We start from the raw sequence: 11,234 nt of genomic DNA on the forward strand, positions 1-11,234 counted from the left end.
CACTTTACACAACCATGGTGATGGTGACCAAAGTGCTTAACAAAAAAACAGTACTTAAAATGACAATAGGTTAAAAGCAAGAAAACACAACATAATAGCACAAATAAAACCAGAAATGTCACCACATATTTACGTACTAAAAGCTTGTTGGAATAAAAAAGTCTTAAGCTTCGATTTAAAAGGGCCAAGTTCAGTAATCTGACGCAGACCAAGTGGGAGCTTATTCCAGAGTCGAGGTGCGGCCGCAGAAAAGGCGCGGTCACCCCAGCGTTTATATTTAGTCCTTGGAACAGAGAGCAGGAGCTGTCTGACCTCAAAGATCTGGAGCGGGCGGGGAAACCTAGCATCTCAGTTATATAAGGAGGAGCAAGGCCATTCAGAGCTTTAAAAACAAATAATAAAAGTTTAAAATCTATTCTAAAATGGACAGGGAGCCAATGTAGTGAGAATAAAACAGGTGTGATGTGGTCCCATCTAGGAGTGTTGGTTAAAAGGCGCGCTGCTGCATTTTGTACAAGCTGGAGGCGACTCAGTGATGACTGTGGTACACCGACATACAGAGCGTTACAATAATCGAGCCTAGAAGTGATAAAAGCATGAACAGCTTTCTCCAGGTCGCGACAATTTAAAAAGGGTTTTACCTTTTTAAAAAGGCGTAAATAAAAGAATCCCGACCGGACAACAGAGGCAATATGTTTGTCAAAGTGTAAAGCCTTATCAAAAGGTCACCCCAAAGTTTTTCACACAGTCACTGAAGTTAATGTCCAAATTTCCCAGGCCAGTTGCATCTTTGTCACCAAATAAAATCCATTCTGTTTTACTGTCATTTAAAAACAGGAAGTTCTTGTTCAGCCAATGTTTGATTGCAGAGATGCAGTCAAAGAGAGAAAGCATTGGGTTATTGGATCCTGGCCTTAATAATAATAATAATAATAATGTCATCACAATGTCAGCACTGTATGTTTCCATACAATGGCGAAATTAGTCTCTGCATTTAACCCATCCACCACCAGGTGGTGCAGTGGGCAGCTATTGAAAGCGCCCGGGGGACATTTTTGGGGATTAGACGTGCTGCCCAGAGACGCCACGTGATGTGCAGTGACTGGGGATCGAACCTGGGACTCTCGGGTCCCAAGCCGGCTGCCCTGCCTCTACACCATCTATGGTAAATAGATCTGCAAATCATCTGCATAAAAATGAAAGTTGACATTGTGTTGTCTTATAATAGATCCAAGTGGCAACATGTATAATGAAAAGAGCAAAGGACCCAAAATGGAACCCTGGGGCACCCCACACAGAAGAGGGGCTGTAGAGGAAGAGAAGCCATTGAGCAAGACAGAGAAGGTTCTATCAGATAAATAGGACGTGAACCACTTCAGAGCAGTACCACGAATCCCAAAAAATCATGGAGGCGAGACAGAAGGACAGAGTGGTCCACAGTGTCAAAGGCTGCTGTGAGGTCGAGGAGCACCAGAGCTACTGGGCACCCAGAGTCAACTGACTGAGCTATGTCGTTATGAACTTTCAATAATGCAGATTCTGTGCTATGCCGGGATCTAAAACCAGATTGAAATTTATCAAGGATTGTGCTTTTTTCCAGAAAAGGCTGAATTTGCGTAAGAACATTTTTTTCTAAAACTTTGGAGAGGAAGGATAGATTAGAAATAGGTCTAAAATTTGATAAAACCAAGGGATCAAGATTTGTTTTTTTGCGAAGGGGTCGGACCGTTGCATTTTTAAAAGCAGAAGGCATAATTCCACTGGACAAACACGAATTGAAAAAAGGAAGAAGGTAAGGACCAACAATATTAAATACCTCTTTCAATAATCTGGTGGGGAGAAAATCAGTGGGGCAGTTGGTGGGTTTAATGGATTTGACTATTTTGTCCAAGAGGGAATAAGACACTGGTTCAAACTGCTCGAATAAAGCAGAACCAGCAGAGATAAAAGAACACTCTGAAACAGAAGTAGCAGGTGTGCTTATGGCTTGTCTAACCGATGCAACTTTATCAATAAAAAAGGAGAGAAAGTTCTCACAGGTGGAGGCTGAGGAATCAGATAAGACTGAGGTGGGTGGATTTAAAACAGAGTTAATTGTATTAAATAACACCCTGGGGCAGTGGCTACTGTTTGTGATAATGTTAGACAGAAATTGTGATTTTGCATCATTAACAGATCTCTGATACAGAACAAGAGTTCTCCTTAATAAAACCAAAGAACCATGTTGCCTGTCATGCTTCCACTGTCTTTCAGCCCTTCTACATTGTCTCCTGAGTTTGCATACAGTAGGATTTTTCAGCCAAGGCTCAGCTCTGGGTTTAGGGTGTCTGAACTTCACCGGAGCAATAGAGTCCAGGATCCCAGTGCAGGTATCAGAAAACAATGACAAAAAATCTTTGGGACACAGAGAAACATCAGGACCAACTGAATAAAACTGTGAGTCCATAAAAGCAGTGGTAAACTGTCGGGCACTGGCTGAGGTGAGACAGCGGCGATGACACCCCGCAGCCAGAGGCCTCCTGGCTGGGTGGGGGGCTGTAAATTGGAAAAAAATAGGGAAATGATCCGAGATGGCAGACTCAGAAATTTCACAGTGAGAAATGGACAGTCCATGAGAAATAATAAGGTCCAGAGAATGGCCAAGATGATGTGTTGGTGAATTCACTGATTGTGTTAAATTAAAAGAGGATAAAAGCCTTAAAAACTCAGAAGCCAGTGGGTCAGTGGGACAACAAATATGAATATTAAAATCTCCACAAATAAAAAAAACTGTCATAGTTAGAAATAATATCAGCAAGGAATTCAGAGAATTCTTGAATGAATTCCTTATTATATTTAGGTGGGCGATAGGCAACAGCACATAAAACATTCTGGGAGAGCTCAATCACAAACATCTGAAGTTCAAAGGAGGAGTAAGTGATGGTGGGCAGAAGTCTGCATTTAAAATTGTCCTTATAGATAGTGGCAACACCACCACCGCGGCCTGTCAGACGTGGGGAGCTGAAGAAGGAGCTATATATGTGGACTTCACATCCGCCTTCAACACCATGATCCCCCAAACCCTGATGGACAAACTAGCCACACTAGGACTAAGCCCCTCCATTTGCAACTGGGTAATAGACTTTTTAACAAACAGACCACAGTTAGTGAGGATCCACAACCTCTCCTCCTCCACCATAACCCTCAGCACTGGCTCTCCTCAGGGATGTGTGTTGAGCCCCCTCCTGTTTACTCTGCTCACGTATGATTGTGCAGCTACCCATCCAGGCTGTCATGTTATGCCGTCCCCTGCTGGAGGCCGCCCATTATAAGGAACCGCCACTGTCTAGACGTCATCTCTTTCAGGGAAGACCCTGCATTTTTCAACACGATAATGCCAGACCACATTCTGCAGCAATCAACATCATGGCTACGTAGGAGAAGGATCCGGATACTGAAATGCCCAGCCTGCAGTCCAGATCTTTCACCTATAGAGAACATTTGGCGCATCATAAAGAGGAAGGTGTGACAAAGAAGGCCCAAGACGATTGAACAGTTAGAGGCCTGTATTAGACATGAATGGGAGAGCATTCCTATTTCTAAACTTGAGAAACTGGTCTCCTCTGTCCCCAGACGTCTGTTGAGTGTTGTAAGAAGAAGGGGAGATGCCACACAGTGGTAAAAATGGACTTGTCCCAACTTTTTTGGGATTTGTTGACGCCATGAAATTTGGAAACAACAGATTTTTCCCTTAAAATGATACATTCTCTCAGCTTAAACTTTTGATCTGTGATTTGTGTTCTATTCTGAATAAAATATTAGATGTTGGCACCTCCACATCATTGCATTCAGTTTTTATTCACAATTTGTTTAGTGGCCCAACTTTTTTGGAATCCGGTTTGTACAACCAACAGCAGCTGATTAACATCTCAAAAGCTCAAATAATATCTCAGCTACAGTCCCAAATCTCCAATGAGTTGAAAGGATGTTTTGTGGACACATTCTCATCTTCCTGCCAGCTGTGCTCGAGTGCCTGACCACTGAGATCCTGGAACTAGCAGGAAACACGGCAAATGACAGCGGAAGGACAGGATCGTCCCTCGGCACCTACAGTTGACTGTCCGCGGCGATGAGGAGCTCGGCAGGCTGCTGGGAGGAGTGGCCATCACTCTGGGAGGAGTTCTGCCCGGCATTCGGGCGGTCCTACCGCCCGGGGGAACAAAGAGGCCAGCCAAATCTGGGGGGACAGATCGGACGACATCTGCAGCCAGTTTTTTAGGATCCACTGTGAGATGGACGTTTACAAAAGATCCTTCCTGCCTACAGCCATCAGTATCTATAAGATCTCTTAATGAAATGAGGATAACGAGTTACAACAACAAATAATTTCCCTTTGGGATTAATAAAGTATTTTTGAATTGAATTGAATTTGAATTGAATATGGCTGTTACTGAATATATGTCACCAGCTCTTATAGCTGTTACACAATTTTTGTAGCAAATAAGCCTAAATAAGAGGGCTATGTTCTGAAAGTATATAAAATATCGGTTATCGGCTAAATGTTTTAACATATCAGCATATCGGATATCAGCCAAAAATCCAATATCGTGCATCCCTATGTAAAACATCAGTGAAGTGGAGCAAATTGTCTTGTTTTGTGCTTGAACTTCAGTAAATACAAACAGAAGTAAAGCTGCTGTACAAGAAAAGTAAAGCCTACGCTTTATGAAACTGATGGTTTAGTTTTATTCTGGTTTAATTTAGTTATTTTTCTTTAAACCTCCACTTTTACCATGCGAGACTTAAGATGATGTGAATTCTAAGTGAGGGACACTCTTTCTTTCCCTGCGCCTTCCTGTCTGAAGGAAAAAACACGCTTGGCTTTTCCAAGTGAACGTGGTGCTTTGTGAGTCTCAACTCTTCCACACCACAACACAACAGTTAAGGGACTACCGCTGGTACACCCCCCACTCAGTCTGGTTTATGGGACCACCTTGTTTGTGGTTCCAAGTGAACTGCTCCGAGGTGCAGATTTTGATGTAAGCAGACATCAGCCGTTGATGGACCAGCAAAGCTATGCCACTGAATGACCCGCACAGCAAACTGCAAACTAATCTGAACAATCCTCTTTGATCACGTTATGTGTTCTTTTTGTTAGTTTCTGGTAAGGAAACTATAAACATAGTGCCATGGACCAAAGATGAGGTACAGACCTTCGTAATGTTATGATTCAGCATGAGCTGGACAGCACCACAAGAAATGAGAAAGATATCAGAGATGATGGTGCAGCATGGCACCCGGACTTATAAGCAGTGCCAGGATAAGCTAAAAAAAAAAAAACTGAAATCTTATTATAGGGTGACAAAGGACCACAAGGGGAAGAGTGGCTCGAACTCAATGACCTGTTACAACACCGCCCACTTTAACCGACAATCCCACACACAGAGTGGGGAAACTACTCACAGTGGAAAATCACCTACACCTGAGAAGAACTGATAAAACAAGAGCCGAGTGGAGTCACACTCATCAATGGAAAAGTGGCTATAGACTCTGGACAGGTCCTCTCCTGATAAGTTCCATGCTAGACCTTCATGCAGGACTATTTCGTCAATTCTGTTCCTTCTTTTTTATGTTTAGTTAGAGTCACTTCTGAACTTTTTAACTACCATATTTTTCAGACTATAAGGCACACTTAAAAGCCTTATAATCCGGTGAACCTTATGTATTAATTCTGGTTGTGCTTACTGACCATGAACTGATTTTATGTGTACACGGCGCTCAAAAATCTGTCAAAATGACCTTGTTTCGCTTAATGCACCTTATAATTCTGAAAAATACGGTAGTCGAATGATGGGTGAATTTATGTGCACAGTTCAACTTATAGATTGCGCAAGCAATTCGTTTCTTATTGTAATGCCGTTTTATTTTTTTTCTCTAAAAGTAATCTATTGAAATCCAATAACTAATCAGGGTCTGGATAAAACTTGAGTTGGGTCCAGATTGAAATGATGTCTGCCATTTTGGTAACCTGGGTTGTAGAACATGCCACTACACTGTCACCTCAAGTTAAGCATATTGCTTGAGGGCATTACTTGAATGTGTACCAGTACATTGATGAGTGTTTGTAAGCAGCCATTTATCAAATTCACCTGCAGCATCTCAAGGTAGAAAAATAAAAGTTTTGATAGCAAGTTTGACAAGTTCTCCCTTTTAGAAGGCTAATTTGTCTGGTAATTTCCGATTTATCTTATTTATGCACAATTGATAAAGCATAAACGTAAGAAATAATTTGTTTACTCACAGTAGACCTGTATTTTGAAATCTATTTTTTCCACCAGAGCATCGCTGCTAACGACGCACTCGACCGAACTGCCGTAGATTTCTTTGGTAGGTCTTCCATACAACGTGGTCACTCGGGTGAACGTTCCATTGGGATTTGGAGTCAGCTTGGTGAGCTGGGTCACGTTCTCTTTCAGAGTATTGGTGCTCCACTCCACATTTGGGGCCGGCTTGGCGACAGCAGCCTCGCAGGTTGCAAGAGGAACATCTTTATCTCCCAGAGTAGGCTTGTCATCCCTCACGCTTATGGATGGCAAAACTAGAAGTGTTAGAAAGAATATGGCTTTTTCTCACTCATACACAAACATAACATACAGAATATTTTAAACACAGTTTCACCTACCAATGACTTTTAGAGTTATTTCGGCCTTGATACTTCCAGTTGGGAACACGGAGAAGATGCACGTGTAGCTCCCCTCATCGTCTAGGTTTACATTAAATAACTGGAGACTTCCATTTAGGTCAGCAAATCTCCCAATAAATTCAAATCTCTGATCATTCCCATTGACAAAATGAACCCCAGTGGATTTGATTGTCAAGAAATTGTCTGTCTGGGGCTTTCCTTTTGTCTTTCTCTGCCATGAAATTTGTTCGAGGTTCTCTGTATTCTGTAGCTGTGGTAGTTTGCAGGGTAAGATGGTGGAATTTCCGAACTCAACAGTTGGGCTCCCACCAATCGCCCGCGCTGTAAAGAAAAACTATATTGTGTTATTATGATTTTAAAATCTGCACCACAGTACAGGCTGCAATACAAGTTAATGTTTTAAGAGCTTCAGAAGAAGGACAGAATTTCTGAAGATGCAGAGGAGATGAAAATGTCAAAGCAAAGATTACATTTACCGCTAATCTTCCTGTATTGTCCGAAGAATGTTCACAACTTAGAAATGGCTTGTGAATGTGATGGAGTGTCCCAGGAATTTATTATAGGAGACAAAAACACTAAAGTTATTAGCTATAACAGTACTGTCCAAATGTCAGGAAAAAAGCTTGATGGTGCTAATATTCATTTTGTGTGTCAAAAGGTTTTATCTTTAGAAGCTTTACATGTAATTTAACTAGAACAGAAGGACAGTAGTGAGATGTGCTGTAGTGTGACAGATAGCTTCAAGGTGGAGGAGGGAGTGCATCAAGGATCAGCTCTGAGCCCCTTCTTGTTTGCTCTGGTGATGGACCAACTAACAGATGAGATCAGGCAGAAATCCCCGTGGACTATGATGTTTGTAGATGATGTGTTCTTTGGTGAGAACAGGGAACAGGTGGAAGAGAACTTGGAGAGGTGGAAGTATGCATTTGAAAGAAGAGGAATGAAAGTCAGTTGTAGTAAGACAGAGCTCGTGTGTGAATGAGAGGGAGGCCGGTGGAACAGTGAGGCTACAAGGAGCAGAGGTCACAAAGGTGCAGGACTTCAAATACGGGGATCACTGTCCAGGAAAATGGGGAGTGTGGTAAAAAGGTGAAAAAGAAAAAAGAGAGTCCAGGCAGGACGGAGTGGATGGAGAAAAGTTTCAGGAGTGATTTGCGACAAATGGGTGTCAGCAAAGGTCAAAGGAAAAGTTTTCAAGATAGTGGTGAGACCAGCTATGTTGTATGGTCTGGAGACAGTGGCACTGACAAAAAGACAGGAGACATCAACGTATCGTGTCGGATCAATATTATCAATACCAACCTGAATTTTACTCTGAATTGGAAAGGAAAACATCACTAACAGGCAGTGTGTGCTCCTGCGTAGACTGAACAGGTTTTGGCACAACACCATTTTACTTTTTCATATGTCTCCCGTTTCTGCTTTATTAATTTTTATTTTTTTTTTACAAACGCTGCAAAATCCTTCACCATCCTGACCACTGCTGGGCTGCAGCCACGCTTTTCAGCCACAGCTGGAGTTTGCAGCAGTTCAGTTTCTTTCGGCTCCTCAAGTTTTCATGTTTTCTTTCCAACGTGCAACAATATGGTTCATCTAATGTAACACTACATTTCCAGTAAAATATAGAGAGGGGAAATGCATCTGTGTCTCGCTGAAAGTTAACTAAACTGTACGAGGTAGATTCATTTGACCCTGCTTATAGTATCAACACTGAGCGGTTTCAAAAATCACTCATTTCTTGAAAACAAATTTAAAATTTTTAATCCCACTTAAGGCCTTAAATTTGGCTAAATCCATTTAATGGCTTTTACTGTCGTGCGGAATTCCTGTTACGCTCCTGGAGGAAAATCTCTTAAATACAGGAAAGTTGATCCATGGTCCATGATGACGCTCCATCCAGCTGCAGCAGACAGGTTACAAATGAAAATGCAAAACATGCGCCTACTTGTGCATTTTGAAATGTTATTTCCAAAACCTATAAAAAAAACCAAAAAAAAAAAACAACAACATGCTTTTGACTGTACTGACACAAACCTTCTTCTGAGACTCCATAATTGCGAACTGGGTGGGGTTTGTTTATAGAGGCGCGCATCACGCGTTCATTTACACAAAGCCCGTGCTCGTGTCGCAGTAGCTCGGCTGTTCGCGTCAAGAAAAGGAAAATTGTGAGAAAGATCGCAGTCAAAACAACCTACCTTCAGCATCCCTGCTCCACGCGAGGGCTGACATGAAGAAAAGCCACGTACGTAACATTTAAAACTGCTGGACGACTGTACCGCGACAACAAGACGTGTGCGCAACAACCAATGCGTAACTCGATCTGCAGCTGAGTGAAGCGAGAAGGGGTTCTCTGCAGACCAAAAGTGGGCGTTTCTGGCGAGTAGGCGTTTATGGACGGCGAACACTGATTGGCTAACAGTATTTAATAGGCGTTTGTCGGCGGCGAACACTGATTGGCTGTGGGTAACCCTCAAAGTCACGAGGATTATTGATGAGGTAACGTTTCTTTGCGATGTTTGACAAAGAAATATGATTTATTGTACTTATAAAGCATGCTATGTTTTCACTTATGCATTTTATTGAAGTACGTTTATTGTAGGTCACGATAGTTTCGACCGTTCTCTCGTTGTTGTCGTAACGCACTGAGGTAAAGTGAGCCTCCACAGCAGCCCTCACTGTGCACGTTTACAACAACTGGGTGTTGCTTTTCAAAATAAAAGTTGAAAATAAAAGTTCTTAATACTTGAAAAATAAATATTTAAAAGCTGAGTATAACTGAAAAATATAAAAAACAAACAAATAAAAGCTGTTAATTATATTTATGTCTTTCTGCCATGTCAGGGACCACTCTCACTTCAGGTTGACTCTAGAAAACCCCAAGATGTTGCCCAACAATGTTGACCAATATCTGATGTTGACTTTCAAAATAAATCACCTCCAAAGTTTAACATAGTTCATAGTAATAGTCAAAAGTTGCTGACCTTGTTGCAACATGAGTTAACACAAACATGAGTGTAAATTGTCAATGATTCAATAATGAGTAATAACTTATTCAATAAAAAGTCTGTAATTTGTCAATAATAGTCAATAATTCATTCAAGAATAGATTATGGGTGTTTGGTATGGCTCAGTGGCTAAAATGGGTTGGATGTTAGAGAAATTACTTAATTTTCAATTACCTGAATGCACAAATTCCTTCATTTATAGTTAAACTTTAGGAAATCAACTTTTTTTTTCCTTGTGAAAAAAATATCAAAATTAACTTTAAAATCCAATCCAGGATTAAGTAACAACTAGCAACACTCTAACTGTACTATGTTCTGTGTTTCCAACAGATGCTACGATGACTTCTAAAAATGGATGTCCCAATAAACACAATAAAAAAAATTCAATGATGCATCAAATGTTGTTTGAGTATGTTTGAAGGTAATAAAAAAATGTGAAATCTGGAAAACAAAGAGAATTCCTGAATCTGTCTTGTGTGCTTTGATGTGTACATAAGTTTATTGGAGGTCCTGAAACAACTTTTCTGAGAACACAAAGATTTTTATTTTACCTTTGGCCAAGATGTCAGTTTGAAATCAGGCTGCTTACTGCAAAACCAAGAGCTTTTTATAAGACAGTCTTCATTTGTATTGTTTTGTCGACTAAGCTAAATGTAATTTCTAAAATATGGATAAATCTGATCTCATCATGCAGCATGAGCAACTGGGTACAGGTGTGAGGGCCAAAAGTCTGGTTATGTACTGACTCCTAAATGTGCTGGTTTTCTACTGAAACATGGAGTAGGGTTGACCTTTAAAATGTGAGACAGCTGAGGAAGTTAACCAGTAAACAGAAATACCGGCTCCAGTTGCAGAAATCTTACAGAAACTGAGAATCACTCATCTGTAGTGACTGCAGGTTGAACAAGAAAATGTGAAGTTAAAGGAAACATCCTTTGTCCCAAGGCCAGTTTAAGTATCATTAATATTTTTCTTTCTTTATGAATCGATTGTAACTTTGTTCACATTTTTCAACAACCAAAATGGAATTTGTTTTTTAATGTTATGGCTAGGTATTAAAAAAAAACTAACATTTAGCTCTCCCCGTTATGTTGCTCTTATTTTGAAATGTAACCGAAAGTTCTGTGTTAAGAGAGTCGAAAAAAGAAGTTATAGAGACGCCGCGGCAGTATACTGGAGCAATGTAGAACCGAGACGCCGCCAGTGTTGAACCTGAGACGCCGCTAATGTCGAACCGGTTAACACCATAGACATAATATGCCTGTGGTTAACACAATCTGCCAATAACGCCTTGTTTTTAGACATAATGTGTCAGTGGTTACGGCATTTTATCGTTCAGCCCATTTTTCTATGTCCAATCAAATATGGCCGACCAGACACGCCCATTTTTCTATCGTCAAATCAGATGCGGCCGGCCTGACACGCCTATTTTCATATAGTCCAATCAGATATGACCGCCCAGATACGCCTTCCGAATTTGGCTGCAGAGATACCTACTTGACTTGACTTGGGCTGCAGAGATACCTACTTGACTTGGGCTGCAGAGA

At 41.1% G+C, this 11,234-nt stretch overlaps 1 protein-coding gene across 2 annotated transcripts in view; it reads right to left on the bottom strand.

The window, feature by feature from the left end:
• The window catches only part of LOC119419661 (nectin-1), a 43,948-nt gene extending 34,934 nt beyond the window's left edge, over positions 1–9,014 (bottom strand). For both annotated transcript variants that reach the window (XM_037687024.1, XM_037687023.1), the window contains exons 1-3: positions 8,878–9,014; positions 6,662–7,003; positions 6,281–6,577 (exon numbers count right to left, since the gene is read on the bottom strand). In XM_037687024.1, the coding sequence (XP_037542952.1) occupies positions 6,281–6,577; positions 6,662–7,003; positions 8,878–8,935 (697 nt within the window). In that variant the 5' untranslated portion in view covers positions 8,936–9,014. The remainder of the gene's footprint in view (positions 1–6,280; positions 6,578–6,661; positions 7,004–8,877) is intronic.
• Positions 9,015–11,234: the final 2,220 nt, after the last annotated feature.

The sequence above is a fragment of the Nematolebias whitei genome, chromosome 13, assembly GCF_014905685.2.
Source record: "Nematolebias whitei isolate Nwh7 chromosome 13, NemWhi1, whole genome shotgun sequence".
Lineage (NCBI taxonomy): Eukaryota > Metazoa > Chordata > Actinopteri > Cyprinodontiformes > Rivulidae > Nematolebias > Nematolebias whitei.